Genomic DNA, 19,794 nt, shown 5'->3' with positions numbered 1-19,794 from the left:
TTATCCTACCACTTGCTCCAATGTGCTTTATGTAAAAAATGTTGGGGAAAAGTCTTAATTCTGGCATTATTACAGGTGACATTATAGGATTCAAACAGTTTCAACAGCATTAGAAAATAACTTGCAAAATGCAACCGAGGAATGAAAAAAAGAAAAGATTCATTTTCAGGTGTTTCAAATGAATCTTGAGCAGAGTTGTTAACAATTTTAGATTTCCTGTCTTTTATGGACAGTAGAGTGTGATGTTTTTGCAGTTCAGGCAACAAGAGGCTTCCAGAATTACTGGCAAAATCCTCTGTTTATACCCAGGTTACTCTTTGTGTTTTTAATTACAGACGGGGAAAATGTTACTACAACTGATTTACACAACTACTTAATGGAAGAATTTAGCTTTTCTAAAATTATCTGACCTTTTTTCCTATTTCAACTCTGATTTTTCAAATTTTTTTTTAATTAACTGCTAAGAGAATAGTCACTGAAAAAAAAAACCCAACCTTTTATAAATATAATAGCTTTCAAAAGATGCTTACCTTTACTCAAGAATAGAACTTTAATTTTATATAGCTAAATGTAAGCACAATAAAAGTTTGGAGAGCCTTTAGCTAACAACAAACATTCTAAAGTTTTGAAAAGCTATGGAAATCCAACAGAACTAGAACACTGATATATGAATATGAAATTAGTTAATTAAAAAAACAATGCAAAATTATGTACTTTTCTCATTATTAACATAATTTACAGTAGAACTTCATTGATTCCCATAGTCCAATCCTACACACTGTAATTAAACTGAAACTTCCCACTCCTCAGAAAAGTTTAAGAAATTTTGACTAAAATTTGAAAACAGCAAACATTCAATAGTCATGAATAAGATAAAGCAGAAATAGGAAGAACAGGAGTACATGCCAAACTTCCTGTTTGGTATTAAACGGACACAAAAGTAAGCAAATCAGTAAGAAAAAAGTAGAAACTATTAAAAAAGAAAGAAGTCAAAATGGATTGACTAAGTCACAAGACAAAGAAAAAAACTAAGTTTTTCTGCAAATTTTCTTGCTTCCTTGTAGTTGCCATGCTGTCAATATTCAAATATTTACTGAGAGTCTCAATATTTAGTATTACCTCAAAAATCCAATTCATGCACATACATAATTTATTGGTAGTCTCTGTTTTCATTCAAAAGAAAGGCTTATACTGTTCTGGCTTGCTGAAAAATAAACTCTAAGGGCTTTAGAGACAGAAACCAAACTAAGCTCTAATAATGTATTAGGGTTTTTTTCCTTTCACTTTTATTCACCACAATATTTGGTTTTGATATTACCTTATTTTATTCTTAATCATCTTTTTTTGTGAGATCCATTTACTATTAAATGTCAGACCTGTGTTTGACCCAGAACTGATAGATAATTTCAGGGAACTACAAGCTGGTCAGCCTCACCTCAGTCCTGAGAAGGTGGTGGAGCAGCTAATCCTGGGAACCATTTCCAAACACATGAAGGACAAGAAGGTGATTGGGAGTAGTCAGCATTGCTTCACCAAAGGGAAGTCATGCTTGACCAACTTGATAGACTTATACAATGAAATTACTGGCCTGGTAGATCAGGGAAGAAGCTGATGAAATATGGGCTGGACGAGCAGACAGTGAGGTGCATTGAGAACCAGCTGAATGGCTGTATTGGGTTTACGTGGCAAAGTTTTGGTAGCGGGGGGTCTGCAGGGGTGGCTTCTGAGAGGAGACACCAGAAGCTGCCCCCATGTCGGACAGAGCCAGTGCCAGCCGGATCCAAGAAGACCTGCCACTGGCCAAAGCTGAGACAGAGACATTCGTGTCACCTCTGTGATAACATATTTAAGAAAGGGTAAAAAAACTGCTGCACAACTTCAGCGGGAGAGAGGAGTGAGAATATGTGAGAGAAACAGCCCTGCAGACACCAAGGTCAGGGAAGAAGAAGGGGGAGGAGGTGCTCCAGGTGCAGGAGCAGAGATTCTCCTGCAGTCCATGGTGAAGACCACGGTGAAGCAGGCTTTCCCCCTGCAGCCCATGTAGATCCATGGTGGAGCAGATAACCACAGTGCAGCCCGTGAGAAACCCACACCAGAGCAGGTGGATATGCCCTGAAGGAAACTGCAGCCCATGGAGAGCCCATGCTGGAGCAGGCTCCTGGCAGGACCTGTGACCCCATGGAGAGGAGCCCACGTTGGAGCAGGTTTTCTGGAAGGACCTGTGACCTTGTGGAGGACCCATGCTGGAGCAGTCTGTTCCTGAAGGACTGCACCCCATGGAAAGGACCCATGCTGCAGCAGTTCATGAAGAACTGCAGTCCGTGGGAAGGACCCACATTGGAGAAGTTTGTGAAGGATTGTCTCCCATGGGTGGGACCCCACACTAGAGCAGGGGAAGAGTGTGAGGAGGAAGGAGAGGCAGAGACAACGCATAATGAACTGACCACAACCCCCATTCCTTGTCCCCCTGCGCTGCTCGAGGGGAGGAAGTAGAAGAGTTGGGAGTGAAGTTGAGCCTGGGAAGAAGGGAGGGTTGGGAGGAAGGTTTTTTTTAGATTTGTGCTTATTTCTCATTATCCTATTCTGATTTGATTGGCAATAAATTAAATTAATTTCCCCAAGTCGAGTCTGTTTTGCCTGTGATGGTGTCGTGGTTTAGCCCCAGCCGGCAGCTAAGCACCACGCAGCCGCTCGCTCACTTCCCCCCCGGTGGGATGGGGAAGAGAATCGGAAGAGCAAAAGTAAGAAAACTCGTGGGTTGAGATAAGAACAGTTTAATAATTGGAACAAAATAATAATAATAATAATAATGAATTATAATGAGAAGGAAAACAACGAGAGAGAGAGAGAGAGGAACAAAACCCAAGGGAGGGAAAAAAGGAAAAAAAAATAAAATTATACAACCGCTCACCACCCGCCGACCGACGCCCAGCCAGTCCCCGAGCAGCGATCGCTACCCCCCAGCCAACTCCCCCAGTTTATATACTGGGCATGACATCATATGGTATGGAATAGCCCTTTGGTCAGTTTGGATCAACTATCCTGGCTGTGCCCCCTCCCATTTCTTGGGCACCTGGCAGAGCAGGGGGAGCTGAAGGAAAAAAAAAGTCCTTGACCAATGTAAACACCGCTTAGCGACAGCCAAAACATCAGCGTGTTATCAATATTATTCTCATACTAAAATCCAAAGCACCGCACTATACCAGCTACTAGGAAGAAAATTAACTCTATCCCAGCCGAAACCAGGACAGATGGTAATTGCTGAATGATCTCCCTGTGCTTATCTCGACCCACGAGCATTTAATTGTATTTTTCTCCCCCTGTCCTGCTGAGCAGCTTGGTGGGCACTTGGCGGCCAGCGAAGTTCAACCCACCACAATGGCTGGGCCCAGAGAGTAGTGATCAGTGGCAAAAAGTCTAGTGACCAGCAGTGTGCCCCAGAGGATAATACTGGGTCCAGTCCTGTTCAACATCTTCATTAATGAGCTGGATGATGGGGCAGAGTGTACCCTCAGCAACTTTGCAGACAGCACCAAAACTGGGAGGAGTACCTGATACTCCAGAGGGTTGTGCTGCTTCCAGAAAAGGACCTGGGGGTCCTCGCGGACAGCAAGTTGAACATGAGCCAGCAGTGTGCCCTTGCTGCAAAGAAGGCCAAAGGTATCCTTGGCTGCATTAGGCAAAGCATTGCCAACAGGTGGAGAGATGATCCTTCCCCTCTACTCAGCACTGGTGAGGCCACACCTGGTATACTGTGTCCAGTTCTGGGCTCCCCAGTACAAGAGAGACATGGACATACTGGAGAGAATCCAGCAAAGGGCAACGAAGATGATTAAGGGACTGGAGCATCTCTCCTATGAGGAAAGGCTGAGAGAGCTGGGACTATATAGCCTGGAGAAGAGAAGGCTCAGGGGGAATGTCATGAATGTATATGAATACCCGAAGGGAAGGTGCAAAGAAGATGGAGCCAGGTGTTGCAAATTAAGTTTAGTTAACTAAATTCTTTTAACTGTATTCTTTTGTATGAGTAGTTTTGCTTAGCATGAGTAGCTAAAGTTGCTGAAGCCTTAGGCTGCAAGCTGCGAACTTTCACCTAGAATACTTGAACTTATCTTGAACTGTTGCTTAGTTACGTGAAGGATGACCCTGAGACCAGTGCAAACTGGAAGATAAGGAGGCCAAGGTGGTCAGCAGAAGCTGCAACCCGTCCAGATAAGAACAGCTAAAAGCCCACCTGGAGTCGGAGAAAGAATCCATTAAGGAACAAGAAGACCCCCAGACCAAAAATTATCATTGGACCAAGAGGCATGTGCAAGGTGCGTGAAGAACGCGTGAAGGATGGGTGCATAGATTGTAAGGGTATAAATGCCCAGGGATTTCTTTGTTCTGGGTCCCTCTCCGGAGGCACCCAGCTTTAGCTGCTCCTATTGCTGTACCACTCAATTTTTTTTTTTTTCCCTGGGATCGGATGCCTGAGACTCTGCTGTGGGAAACCTAGGGCAAAGAAATTTCTTTAACAGTTTGTCAACCCAAATGGGACCCTAGGCCACCACCTTCAGATCCTCTCATCTCCAAACATCCAACTGCCAGCATCGGGTGAGTTCACCTGGGACCTTTGGAGCGGGAGACATCGAAGGGTGAGTGTTAAGATTCCCTAAGCAGATTCAGAGAAATTACTGCTGCAGCTTATTTACAAGTACAGGGAAACAAGTGCATTGCGGGGGGGCATAGCCTGATCAGTGTAAAGCACAGAAAGAGGCAGGAGTGGTGCGTAGCCTGATCAGCGTAAAGTGCAGAAGTGTTGAGCAGTCTGATCAGCGTAAGGCGCATGTAGAAGGGGGTTTGAGTCCCTCTGAGTAACGGGGAAATATAATCCTTTAGACATAAACCATTGACCAAGTCTGAGACTAGGATTGGATCTAGCTGCACTAAACTCCTTTCTAAGAAGGAGTTTAGAAAGCAAGGGGATCCTTTTTGAACCTCGTGACTCAATGTCGTGGTTTAGCCCCAGCTGGCAACTAAGCACCACGCAGCTGCTCGCTCACTCCCCCCCGGTGGGATGGGGGAGAGAATCGGAAGAGCAAAAGTAAGAAAACTTGTGGGTTGAGATAAGAACAGTTTAATAATTGGAACAAAATAATAATAATAATAATAATGAATTATAATGAGAAGGAAAACAACGAGAGAGAGAGAGAGGAACAAAACCCAAGGGAGGGAAAAAAAAAGAAGGGAAAAAAAAAAAAAAATTATACAACCACTCACCACCCGCCGACTGACGCCCAGCCAGTCCCCGAGCAGCGATCACTACCCCCTGGCCAACTCCCCCAGTTTATATACTGGGCATGACATCATATGGTATGGAATAGCCCTTTGGTCAGTTTGGATCAACTATCCTGGCTGTGCCCCCTCCCATTTCTTGGGCACCTGGCAGAGCAGGGGGAGCTGAAGGAAAAAAAAGTCCTTGACCAATGTAAATACCGCTTAGCGACAGCCAAAACATCAGCATGTTATCAATATTATTCTCATACTAAAATCCAAAGCACCGCACTATACCAGCTACTAGGAAGAAAATTAACTCTATCCCAGCCGAAACCAGGACACTCAACGGGAGGGTCTCCCTGACAAGATATGGGAAATAAACTCAGCGTAGAAAAGGGGAGCCCCTTGGCCGAGGTACTACAAAATTGGGAAAAGATTTATGGTACGGCTCAATTATCTAAAAAGTGCACAGTGGCCTTGAGCCAGGAGGAATGGCCATATATTACTAGAACAGCTGGTGGGAGCCCCCGGGAAATTTGGCTACCACATGGATCTTTCAATCAATCAAGACTTGCTTATTTACGACACCACTTAGAGGATGAATGCCCTGGACAAATGAATTACTGGTATGTGTAGGATAATTGGGCATGGGAAAGGAGGTATCCAGCCAAAGGAAGAGGAATTAGACCTGGGGTAACAGTTGCAATCGTGGAAGTTGACTCCCCAACCATGTCGGCTCCCCCCTTTACCCCAGATTCCCCGAAAGAGGGAATTTACCCTATGATCATGAAAGTAATACCTAACCCTGCGGCTGGACAGCCAGGAGCCCCCGCAGTGCACCAGGTCTTCGTTAGTAAGATTTGGCCATATGGGGGAGCAAAATACCTAGATTATGGGAGGATGTGGAACGATGCGCCCAGCTATTTTCTAACATTTGCACGGGACATAATCCAAATTGGGAAGATACCCAGATACTTTTGAGATAATTGTTCCAGCATGATGAAAAAGATAAAATACTAAGCAAAGATGCGGAATTGGTACAACAAGCAGGGGGAATAGAAATCCCTGGCCAGTGAACAATCCAAATTGGAATTATAATGATCCTGGAGATCGGACCACCACAAATTTGTCTGATGATCTGGACTCTTGGTTGAATCTGACTACCAGCTCCAGGTCTGCCTCACTTGGATACTGCGGGACTGGGCTCAGGCTGGTGAGGCCCCTGCCGTGTATATCATGGTGCTCGACTCCCAATTCCCCATCCCTTAGGGAGAAGCCAGCCCTTGCTGCTCCCTGACAAGACAACAGTGTTGAAAGCCTTGCTAAAGTCAATATAGACAATAGCCATTGCTCTCCCCTCATCCACTGAGCCAGTCACCTCATTGTAGAAGGCTATTGGGTTGGTCAAGCATGATTTCCCCTTCGTAAGTCCATGCTGACAACTCCCAGTCATCTTCTTGCCCTTCATAGGTGGGCTTTGGCTTTCCTAACACCATCCCTGCACACTCAGACAGTCTCTCTATATTCCTCCTGGGTTCCCCAACCCTGCTTCCACCTCTTGTATACTTTCTTTTTATTTTTGAGCTTTGTCAGGAGCTCCTTGTTCATCCATGCATGCCTCCTGCCACCTTTGCTTGACTTCCTGCATGTCAGGATGGACCATTCTTTAGCTTTGAGGAGGTGATCCTTGAAAAATCAACCAGCTCTCCTGGACCCCTTTGCCCTGTAGGACTGTCTCCCATGGGATTATTCCAAGCAGAGCCCAGAAGAGGCCCAAGTCTTCTCTCCTCAAGTCCAGGGTTTTGATACATCAGTTCTTGCCAGGAGGAGGAAATCAACACAAAGCTGAACCTAATCACAAGCTCTTCTATCATTGTATATATGTGCTGCTTAAAGTAATGAAAAGTAACAACAGAATTTGAAATTCAAAGCTCCTATTACTTTTTTTTCCAGCTTGTGGGAAAATAACCCAAGACCGCCAAGAAGTGTCTGTTTGGAAGAATTGCATCATATTTTACTTTTATTATCACTTTTTAAAAATTTATGAGTTTTTAGGTGTGCTCTCTCATGTCTACTGAGATCAGACTCCAGTGATATCAACTGCAGATCTGACAAACCTTTATTTTTCACAAGAGAAGTGAACAAACAAGAAGAACAATTTCCATTAGAGGTTCAACTTTGCCACATAAATGAGGACAGGTAAGTCTCCAAGAACTAGAAATATGAAAAAGTAGTTTCATTTAACACCGTACCTCTGTTTCTGCTGCATGGGTTGCTGTCTCATAGCCATATATTGCATGTCCTCTTGTAGCCGATTAAGGGGAGAATCTGGTTTGACACGAATCCCATAATAATGGTATTTGGAGTTCCCCCTTTATGAAAGAAGAAAAATAACATTAGTTTTATGCATATACATCATACTCACTTCACAATTTGCCTTGACTGGAAAGCAGTACATAAAAGTTAGGCTTGACTTTCCTCTCACTCTAGTATAAAACTGGTATAACTCCACCAGCTTCTGGAAATCAGTTCACTTAAACTATATTTTCCAGCACTTTACTGTTGGACTTCATTTAAACAGAATAAGGAAAGTAAAAACCAAATAAATGACTTATGCAGTCATGGTGAATAAAACAATTCCATAAATGGGGTATGTTTGTGAGTGAGTGAGGGTTTGTGTATGTTTCACTAGTCAACTTCAGTCCTGATCAGCTGGAGAGGAAGAACAGAATTGGGCTATCTGCATTCATGTTTATGTGAGTGCTATTGGTGTCTATATGGGTGCTGGTAAAGGCATTGTTCTGTGTTAGCTTGTGTGGTTAGCTGTGTTAGTGTCACGTGTGTGTTTATCTGCATCTTTGGAACACACGTTCAGTCTCACTACTAGCTGGACCTGCAAATGGGAACAGCAGTAGCTGCATCCATTGGACTGAGATGGAAGATACCTGGTTCTTAAGAATACACAGAATCTGGCTATAGCAGACCGGGAGTCCCCTGGGTCCTGAAGTCCACCGGATTTGGCAACTCCCTTAACAGTAAGGTTTTGAATATTTTTTATTTGTTTGTTTGCTTGCTTGTTTTTAACATACAAGCTTCACGTTCACAATTATTATTGATATTTTCTATTATACTTTTAAGATTTCATTAATGCAAACCTGGTTCCCAGTCTTCTGGTCCGTAATCCCATGAATATTGACCGTATGAGTTTTCCAAAGGAGGCAGCATTGACTGGATCTAACTTGTGCTCCTGACAATGACGTAAGTAATGGTTGTAAAGGGTACTTCTGGGGAGACTCACTCCTTCTGCAGTTTCATAGTTGTCTAAAAGCCATTGGAGCTATATCAAATATGAAAGAGTGAACATATGTAAATTCAGTATTACTCTACTAAAAAAAATCTTAATTGTACAACACAGATCTCTGATGTTTTTTAGACCACTCTTAAGGCCTGTTTAATACAGTGACTTTGTTCTTCAAGCAAATATAATCTCTTTAAATCTCTTTCAATGCTAGATATGCCATGATGCCTTAGTATCTTTTAGAATTACAAGGAAATAACAAAACTCATTGCATTTATGACCTCAGATAGCTCCACTTCTAAAAATATTTCAGATTCAGTACCATACATTAACATTTTATGAAGTTATTTGTGCTTTGGAGACAAATTGTTGGAACTCCAAGGAAATAAAATAATCAATGTAATTTACATTAATTGCAGGAAAAAAATAAAAGGAGTAAGTTAATACATTTTTAATTCTGGAATATTATACTATTTCTCTTCACCTGAAATTAAAAAAATACAAATGAAAAAAACCCAGTACTTCATTTAACTGAATAGGGTTTATTTTCTTCCAAATACAAAGAAGAAACTATCAAATATAAGGTAACAAGCAATCTAGATGACATGAAAAATAACTGGTACATCTATAAAATATTATGGACCCAATCCCTTTCTGTTGTAGCCTGTTTGCCTTTGACTTCAAAGAGGAACAGAATTAGTATTCTTTTTTTTTTCCATGTAATTTAACGTAGAATTTTGGTGAGCAATTTTGGAAGCATGTAGGCAAACAGTTTCTAATACATCATTGTACCTTTGTATAGAACAAATAGTAACTAACATACACACAAAACCCAAGTAAAATGGTCACTTTAATGACATTTAACAGTATAGGAGAACAACAGAATAAAATGGAAATATTTTTATAGTGGTCATATGTAAATTCTGTGGTTTCAGGTTTTTGGGGATGCTAACATTTTACCTAGCTTACACCCCCCTCCCCCCATGGTTTCATATCCTTGGAATTTCCCTTTAATTTCAGCTTGAATAATTCCCAAATTTTGTTTTCTGCTTGCATTTACTGCTTAATTACTTAAGAAAGTAATTATACCAAAATGAATCAGCATGAACATCCACATTTTCCAGGTTCACAAATCTTACCAAAACTCTGGGCTTAGTTTGAGCATCTAATAAATCCCCAAGCCATGGATTTGGTTTTGGCATTTGGAACAAAATTTTATTCCAATATGCTGGAGCCTCACACAGTTGTATAATCCATTTCAATTTAGTCCACCAAAGCAATTAATATGACCAAGATATGTGTTTAAAGTACAGTAAAAGAGATACAAAGTACAGTAAAAGAGATACAAAGTAAAAGAGAGACATTTAATAAGCTACTCTTCAGGGTTATTTACTAATAGATCACTGAACAAATTCTGTTCTACTAATGTTTGATATAACTTGTCATTTAAAGAACATGAATATCAATATTTTAATGCCCATTACTCATGGAAATATGTTTCCACTCTCACCCTTCTTTATTGCAGAACTACTAGTAAAATTTAGATTATAGTGAATATATTGGACATACAGTTCTGTTTAAGTCACTTGTAAGCAATTTACCAAGCACAATACATGAAAAATGAAAAAAAAAAATTAGGAAAACATTTACTCCAGACCTTTCAAAGACCATCTTCATATTTACTTTCTTACAGAAATCATCACCAGAACTATCATGCTTAGGTTTCTAAACAAGAGCTCTATGTAAAGATGCAGGAGAAGCAAGATCTAACTGGTTCCAAGATGGATGCAGATAATGTTGCACTTTAAACAAACATAACAAAAAAGTGCAGTTCATCATCCTTATATCAACTTGTAGATATAAATGCATTATTAAAAAAGTCTTAACATTCACAAATGTATTTTATCTTGAGCATTTACAATTCTGAAATAAAGCCTAGGAAAAATATTATTGTAAACTTTTACCATTACTTGATTATATTAACAAAACCATTTCACTAATCACCTAAGTATATCTTAATTATATCTTTCAACCTTTCCATTTAATCTATAATAATTATGATTATGGAATATGAGCTATTTCTGTTTTACCTCACAAAGAAAAAAATGATTGACAAACAAACAAAATTATTTCCCAATTAACTTCTAAATATTGCATTAGACTTTTTTCCAGATGAATTAGAATTTATTAGGATTAATTTAAGTGCATTTTACTAATGATCTATATTTGACAGATATTCTTTCAACCACAGCTTGGCATTAGTCAACAATGGGAAAGCAAAATCCAAGATAAGTACAAAATAAGGATTTTTGCTCTAGGGTGAAGATATTTCAATAACAAAAACTTGAACTGATTACTTGGTAGGTTACAGCCTGGAAAGAAGAGTGCCAATAGCTGAATACCATGTAAAAAGGTAAATAATCTGCAGACATGATAAAGTTATTGCAAAAAACCTTAAACATATTTTTGTATTTGCAGAAATCTAATTCTAAATTTGAAATGTCCAGACTTTGATTTCTGACTTGTTGATTTATAATATTAACAACATTGGAATTGTATGAAATGATTTACACAGAACAGGTAAATTGATTCCAACTTCAATGAAACTTCAATATTTAGAAAACATTAGATTATAAATTAGTTAAGTCAATTGCATGCGGAAAGAAATCAGGAAAGGAAATAAAATAGAGGAAAATGAAAAAAACATTAAAATGAACAGGTATTAACTTAGGCAACAAAATGCCAGCTTAAGGAAGAAGATAGGACTAAAACCATATTTACTGTCCTTATTTGAGTCATAATTCAATAAACGTTTTAAAAGTAGGGAAAACATCCAGTAAGTTTGATCTGGGTTCCATTAATTTCTTCCAAAATGACTGCGGCTAGGAAAGAACAATTATTACAGCAAGATGCATGGAGGTCTTTTTTTTTCACAGAATCAACAATAGATCCCTCTATTTGTCTTTCAGTAGTTTTGAAAATACCTCAAAACAGTTAAGAAACATCAGGATAAGACTACCATAACAGACAGATGCAAATCTCATTATTAGGAAGATATATTCATAGAATCATTGAATGGTTTGGGTTGGAAGGGGCCTTTAAAGATCATCTAGTCCAACCCCCTGCCATGGGCAGGGACACCTTTCTCTAGATCAGGTCGCTCAAAGCCCCATCCAACCTGACCTTGAACTCTTCCAGGGATGGAGCATCCACAACTTCTCTGGGCAACCTCTTCCAGTCTCTCACCACCCTCATCGTAAAGAACTTTCTTCCTTATGTCCACTCCAAATCTAACCTCTTTCAGTTTTAAACCATTGCCCCTTTTAAACCATTGCCCTGGTAAAAAGTGTCTCTCCGTCTTTCTTATAAGCCCCCTTTAAGTATTGAAAGGCCACAAAAAGGTCTCCCCAGAGCCTTCTCTTCTCCAGGCTGAACAACCTCAACTCTCTCAGCCTTTCTTCATAGGAGAGGTGTTCCAGCCCTCTGATCATTTTTGTGGCCCTCCTCGGACCCACTCTATCCCACTATCTATGTCATTGATGAAGATATTAAATAGTATCGGTCCTAGTACAGACCCCTGAGGGACACCACTCATTGCTGATCTCCATTTGGACACTGAGCCGTTGACTGCAACTCTTTGGACATGGCCATCCAGCCAGTTCCTTATCCATGTAACAGTCCATCCATCAAACCCATATCTCTCCAATTTAGTAGCAAGAATGGTATGGGGGACTGTATCAAAGGCGTCACAGAAGTCTAGGTAGATGACATCCATAGCTCTTCCCTTGTCCACTGATGCAGTCACTCCATCGTAGAAGGCCACCAGATTAGTCAGGCACGATTTGCCCTTGGTGAAGCCATGTTGGCTGTCTCTAATCACCTCCTTGTCTTCCATATGTTTTGATATGTCTTCCAGGAGGATCTGTTCCATGATCTTTTAACTAGTGCATGACACAGGAAACAGGGGAATACAGTTTTCTGATGTAGAAAAGCTTGTCCCTTAATTCTTATTGTTTTCAGTGTGAAGATTCTGGACTTCCTTGTCAGATTCAAGGCAGACTTATCTATTCTTTGTATATCTAAGTTTTAAGACAGATTTTTGGCATTTTGCAAAAAAAATTATCATCCATTTATGATATTAAAATAATTTTAGCATGTTTCTAGGTTGTCTTAACATTGAAACAATTATTTTAAAAACATCCAAAATGATCTAAAAGTCCTTCTTCACATTTTACAGAATTCAATTTCCCTCAGCCAATTTTAGCATTTTCAAAGAAAAGTAAATTCTCTTCCAAGAAATTGTACTGGCACCTGCTGTCTTTTTTTACCATTATGATAAACTTTGACAAAACAATTTTGGTTTTCATCTCCTTATTACCACATTCTTGGGGGGGGAATGTCAACAAATCAAAATAAGTGTATAGCCTCTACCCAGTATACTCATACATTCATATCACAATCAATATTTACATTTCTCTGGTAAAGGTATACAAGAATCTGAAAAAATATGTAAGTTTATGTTGGTTAGTAAGGCTGAGAAGCAAAAAGGATGCAGTATGTATAGAAATTAAGCAGCATTAAAAAATACAAAACTATTTATACCAACTGAAGAAAAAAACATGATGTTTACATAACATTTCAAGAAAGACTAGCACTGTTTAAAAACAAACTGAAGATTAAACTTTGAGCCTTTCTCCTTTACCTAAAAGTTATATTTAATGGCTTTACCACTATATTTGCAACTATCTTTTTATGCAAACATCTTCAGCTTTGTCTTATGGAAAATTCGTAACTACAGGATTTGCAAAGATAGAACAAAGCAAGAGGTAGAAGAATAAAACATATTAGAGACTAACAGATTGTTTTAATTTTTTTTATCTCATGAAATGGATCTTCAGAATTCTTATCTTATAATAAACTTATTCAGAATAATAGAAATATTTTAAAAGAAATCTAAAGAATATTTTTTATTCAAAGTATGTGCTGCTTCTTCCCCCTTCACCTGCTCCTAAATTATTATATCAGGTACACAAATTGTAGAAAATTATTTTAAAATGTCAAACCCAGACTACTTAATAATTATTTGATTATTATTTTTACATTTACATTAGGACCTGCAGAACAGGCAAATACATTAAGCTGTGTTAACACAATACAGAACCTAGAAAAGAAATGCACTCTACAATATCTCATGACACTTAACCTGACAAAATATAGTGACAGAAGATGTAGATTACAAGCAACTAAAATGGAAAGATTAAAAGCAAAAAAGTAGCAATAAATTAAAACAAACATTTAGAGGCAGGCTAAGCATGCAGAACAAGCAAGATATTAGCTTTCATGAAAGAAGAGACAACTTACATGGCTGTTGAGAAGAGAGCTTCTGTGAGTAGAAAGACCATCAGACTTTTGCAGTGTCTCAATCGCCATTTCAATCTGATAATAGATGTCATTAAAAAATGACTCAAGACAAGACAGTAAAAAAGGCTGATCAGAAAAATTCTGATAGATTGCCTTAAGTTCAACAGAAATATCTAGTTCAGTCATGGCTAAGGGTTGTTTTCTACTTAAAGGCCTCATCCTGAAGTCCCCATGAAGGCAAACCTCCCCAGTTAAGTCAGGGAGGCATTTTGCTTGCATATATACTGCAGGATCCCACTTTCAAAGTCCAATTTACCTTTCTCCCTGCTCATGAAATAAGAGAAGTGGATTTATCAGTAAGCTACATTGCAAACAGAAAAAATTACTGAACAATCAATGTTTTCAATTAAAAAAAAAAAATCCCAGAATAAAATCCTAAGGCCTCAACGTTTCTTCCTACAAGTATTTGAGAAAGACCTGTGTGCACTTTGAATGTGAATTAGAAACAAAATTTCTGCTCTCTGCAACCATGGAGTAAAATCTCAATCATTCAGTAGGGTTTTTGCCATTAGTTTCATTGGACAGGATATCACCCCTACAGCCTGTCAGAGCATTCTTTGAATATCCAGAGCTCTCAAAGTAAATGAAAATTGAAGGTTTACACAGACAGCAAGATCCGTCCTTAAAAAAGAAAAAAAAATCAGATGGGTTCAGAATAATACTTTTAAAAGAAAAAGTATTATATACCACTAATTATACAGTAGTATTACTCCTAATACAAATGTGTAGACAACCATACCCATTCCCATTCTTCCCCCCATATTAATACATCTTTTGATTAATTCTATAATGACAGCATTAAAAATAAAATTACAATCTAATTGTAGTTTAGCTGCAGAGCTAGAATAGCAAAAACATTGAAAGTGATAGAGACAATGGGATGTACAGTAAAAGAAGGCACATAATTAGCCACATTAAATGGAAAAACCACAAAAGCAATGGAAAACCATCTGTACATTTAAAACCACTTATTCTCCCTGTAGACAGTTTTAAAATAAGTCTTCCCTATGCTTATTTAATTATTACAGTATTATCCAAAGAGTTTATGCTGGTAAATTACACTACTAAAATGAGTTCACTCAATATACAGCACAAAACTGGAAAATATTTCAGATTCTATTTCAATTAGTGCATAAATACCATTTGCTTTCCCCTTTTTATAAGCTAATCAAATAGTATTTTTACTGTAGTAATTCTCAATAAAAAAGGAAGTCTTTCTTACAACTGTCTAATATTAGAAATATAAGCCTTTTTATAAAAGCATACAAGTATCTGATTAGTATGTAAGAAAATATACTTCAGTATTACAAAAATAATGTTTAAATCCAGGTTTTTTTTCTTGCTTCAGTGGAAAATACTATTAGGTCAAACAGAAAAGGTCAAATTTAAAAGGATACAGTATGCTAAAAATTAAAAGGTTAAGATTTCATCATACTAAGATCAACTTACTATATACTGCAACCATAGACTCTCCCATCTTAAGATGATATTATAACATGATACATAATTTGAATCATGTCTGAATCTTACTCCACTGTTTGACAATACCTTGTATACAGCAGTACTACATGACTGAAGTCCTGCCTCCTGCTGCTCGTTCCAGCTACTACACTACCCTCTCACTTCACTGAGTCAAGTTTTTGCGGCCTGTGCAAAGAACCAATCCTTTAAAATTGTAAATTAAGAAGTTATATATATATGTGTGTATATATATAAAGAAACACTTCCCTGCTTTGGCAACAGCATAGCACTACAAACAGTTGAGGGAACAAGGCACTGGGGAATATATATTAATATATGTCACCAATATTGCCACTGAAGACAATATATCTGTGGCCACAGATCCATAGATTTTAAAACAAGAGATCTTAATGATTATTATGATCAGCTTGTCTTATTTTTTGAATAACGTAGGTCAAGAAGTGTTTATTACTGCTAAAATTCACCATTAATTATTTCATCAATCTCATGAAGTATTACTGAACTAGAGCAGGTCTTTCAGAAAGACATCTTATCTATATTTAAAGTGAAAAGTATTCACCATATTCTAGTGTAACCTGTTCCAATAGTAATTATTTTCATTATTTTGTACATTATTCCTTGTCTAAATTTTGATGAGTTGCATTTTGAGCTTTACCTGCTACTGAAATATCTCTTTACTATCAGAAAACTTTTTCCCATGCAGGCACCTAACCACAGACAAAGCATCTCTTAACCTTCTCTAGCATGTAAATAAAGTAGGCTTAACTTGAAGGCAGATTTTCCAGACAGTGAATCATTTGTCTTGCTCATTTTGAAAACTTCCAGCTACTTCTGGGTTCTCTCTCATTCCAATGTATTTTATTTTTAAAAATCTTAAGCTTCTGGTAGGCTTGGGTCCTCAGGCTTTCAAAATGTTCTATGATGTGAAACAGGCCCCTGCGTGTGCAGGAAGTGCCAGCTACTTTAATGGCAAGTTATTCATGTGCAGAATCTGTTCCTTCAAGCTTTTAAGTTCAAAGTTAGGGCCAGGAACTTAGACTTTGGTTCTGGAAAAAAATGAGCATGAACTTAAGTTCATCTTTATTCAAAGTAGCATTTAAGCATATATCCCAAATTAAATAGGGATTATCCTGAATAGTGTTGTTTTTTAAATTGTAGTCTTGACATTTTGGGAAAATTATGAAAATAAATTTAACATTTTAAATTATATTCTACACATATAGAGATGAATTAATTGCATTCCTTACATTTCTAAGGACAAGCAGTCAGAAGTTACAGGCATATTTACAACTGGAGTGCTAAATGACAAAAAAAATAACACATCCATCTGTTTGAATGTGCGATCAGTCATACATTTCTTCTTTTTAAAAGACTAATTCAATATGGAAAGACATCATTTATTAAAATGTTTTGACTGATAACTGAAAAAAGTTATCATTCCCATAGCAACCCCGACCAAACCATGTTAAAAATATCTGTATTACTAATTACTAATGCATATAATTATCAGTGTACATATTAATATAAACATGGGGGGGAAATTACAGCATGATAATGATGGGAATTGTGATTTTAGACTTCTCCATCAGTTCACTCAATTTGCCACCTAAAATGCTAATTTATTATCTGCCATAGTCATTAATGGTTAAGAAGGGTATAACTTTTCTGTGGATAATAAATTCAAAACTGTGATTATTATATGTCAACTAAATGCTGTAATGTTCAGTCTTTATGTAATCTTATTAAGTGTTCCTGTTAGTTTAAGTCTTATTGTCCATTAACATTTTATCAGATTAACATATACATTAATGTCTCAGATGCCTTTATAGTATATACATAGAACAACACTTAACAATCTCAAATTCACTTTGAAAAACTGCTTTCCTAAAAGTCAATGGCAAAGAAATATTACTTTCTTCATGATTCAAGTAATTGACACAAAATACTTAAGTTGTTCTGAGGAGGTCAGGACATAAGGAAAAAAAATTCCTCAGAAGTTTAAGCTCTGAGGTACTGAAATTAACATGGACATTCTCCAATTCATTATCTATATTTGTTTGCATTTCTAAACCCCTCTTCACTGACAGTAAAACAGGCTGCTTTTGGTGATATCTTAAAGTTTAAGACATTTGCTGCCTCATCCTAAAGAAGTCCATGTCTCTATCTACACAGGCACCTATTTTTAACTTTATCTGCTTCCTTTTATTTTTATCTGCTATATCTTTAGCACCTTTTAACTTTATCTGTTTCAAAAATGTTGCCATTGTAGGCTTTAAACCAAGTGAAATACTAAAGAAGTTTTCATCAAGTGAAGAAATTCTTCATCATTGTGAAGAAATTACTAATTCATCAAATGTATATTAGAAAAATTAAATTCAGCACAGCTAATTAAGCCTTGGGTACTAGTGATAACTGTATTTGCTGTTATAGCTTTTCCTTGTAACAATTGTTACTTTCTCATTGACAATCCTAAAACAAGGTCTATACACATCACTATAATAATCAAGTGTTATATGATAAATGGATGAGAATTCCAGAGTGCTTCCCACTTATATTTCAAAACAGTGCATTCATACAAATGCTACTGTCCTCTGAAGAGGTACTCATGCCAGAGGGTTGAATTGGGCAGACAAACTTGCCTAGAAGTAGAGACTTGAAAATGAAGCATCAGTGACCATATAAAGAAAACTCACAGGTCCAACTTTTACACCCAGAAGAATGTGAAAGATTCTCCTGAAAGTCCAGGAGAATCCACAGACTAAGCAACTGTAATAGAGCTTTTACTAGGTTATATCAAATTTTGCTCAAGAGAATGAAAAAGTAATTGAAAGATAGAAGAAAAAAAAAGCAATTGTTTTAAGATTTTGGGAAAAAAGAAGTTTTGTACATATACACAAAAAGATCATAAAAAGATGTAAAATATGTCTGATATTTTATATATGCCAACTTTAAAAGAACTCAGAAAAGCTTTAGAAGTGTTTGTATTGGACTAGATGCACAAACAGCAGGAGGTAGCTCCTATTCAAAGGAGAACAAGAGAGAAAATAATGAATTACTGGAACAGTGCTGGCCACTTCAGTAAGAACACTGGTCATCTAATGAAAATATTGACATTTATGGGAATCCACAGACAGAGTTAGACATAGTTGTGGTCTCCGCTACTGTATCACTTCTCATAATGTTTTATTTCTGTTTACCTTCCAAAACAAAATACTGTAACTAATATATTTATAATAATTAAGGAGGTGACAGACAAGTTCCAGAAAATAGTGGCCTCCAAAATTCACACTTTTCCCAGCTGGAATGTTTAATTAGGCTGAGGACTTCTTTTCTGTCCCTAATTAGATAGGAAAGCTGGGAGAAATGAACGGGGCCCCTAATTATTTTGTTTTATTTCTGATGTCGATGTGAGGGTATTTGGGATGCTATGAGCATCCACTACATTTGATCATAAAATAAACATATCACAGTTATCTCCAGTAGTCTGCATGTGCATAGGGTATGCATATTGACTGATGAATATAAATCTTTCTTATGATCAGAAAACAACATATGGGGCGAACATATGGAGCAGAAGCATACATAACATCCATGACTTGGTAAAAATTCAAAATGTTTGGAGTTTTTATCAGATTACTTCCTCCTCCCTAAGTCCTCAAATGACAATTCACTGTCCATTTTTATCTTCCTTGCTGGATGTTTCAAATGGCTGGTCAAATTATCAATTCCACTCTTTCTCTTGGATCCAACCCTGTTTTATAAATCAAGCAGTAGTTTGTATACCTCACCTTTCTCATACACTTGAGATTCTAAACCAGTGAGCTGCCCTGTAGTTGATCTGCCAGATATGGTACAGACTCAAAAATGTCCCCAAAACCTTGTCAAGTTTACTTAGGATTTCTAGAACAGGCACACTCCACTGAACTCCTAAAAAACACATAGCAAGAGACATACACTTCCACAAGAGTTAGTCCCATCAGGAAATCAGGATTGAGAAACAAAACAGAAAGTTCAGATAATTCTTTTTAAAAATTCAGAAAAAAATATGACAAGACAGAGTTGGCAAGAGATGAACTGCCACTTTTAGAACAATCTGGCTATTTAATTAGATGCACAGGAATCCTCTCCTCTAGAAAAGTGCTAACACCATGCCACTGAGAATTGGACTGTTATGATAGCAGTCAGTGACTAGTTATGTTTGACCTACTTTACACATTTTCACAGAAAAAAAGAAAAGGAACAGACAGAAATTCACCTCAGGGATTCAGAGGCATCTCAAATATCAAATTTTGAATACCTCGAAAACAAAAAAATCATTGTGTTCCTTTGGCCAA

At 37.6% G+C, this 19,794-nt stretch overlaps 1 protein-coding gene across 5 annotated transcripts in view; it reads right to left on the bottom strand.

Annotated features, from left to right (window-relative positions):
- Positions 1-19,794, bottom strand: part of LOC140650991 (transcription factor RFX3-like) — a 155,662-nt gene that overhangs the window by 36,409 nt on the left and 99,459 nt on the right. For all 5 annotated transcript variants that reach the window (XM_072859947.1, XM_072859946.1, XM_072859949.1 and 2 more), the window contains 3 exons: positions 13,919-13,993; positions 8,415-8,596; positions 7,512-7,631 (listed from right to left, as the gene is read on the bottom strand). In XM_072859947.1, the coding sequence (XP_072716048.1) occupies positions 7,512-7,631; positions 8,415-8,596; positions 13,919-13,993 (377 nt within the window). The remainder of the gene's footprint in view (positions 1-7,511; positions 7,632-8,414; positions 8,597-13,918; positions 13,994-19,794) is intronic.

Source organism: Ciconia boyciana, chromosome 4, assembly GCF_034638445.1.
Source record: "Ciconia boyciana chromosome 4, ASM3463844v1, whole genome shotgun sequence".
NCBI classification, from domain to species: Eukaryota; Metazoa; Chordata; class Aves; order Ciconiiformes; family Ciconiidae; genus Ciconia; species Ciconia boyciana.
Note: the sequence above shows the minus strand (reverse complement) of the source record. Positions and strands in the feature narration are given on the sequence as shown.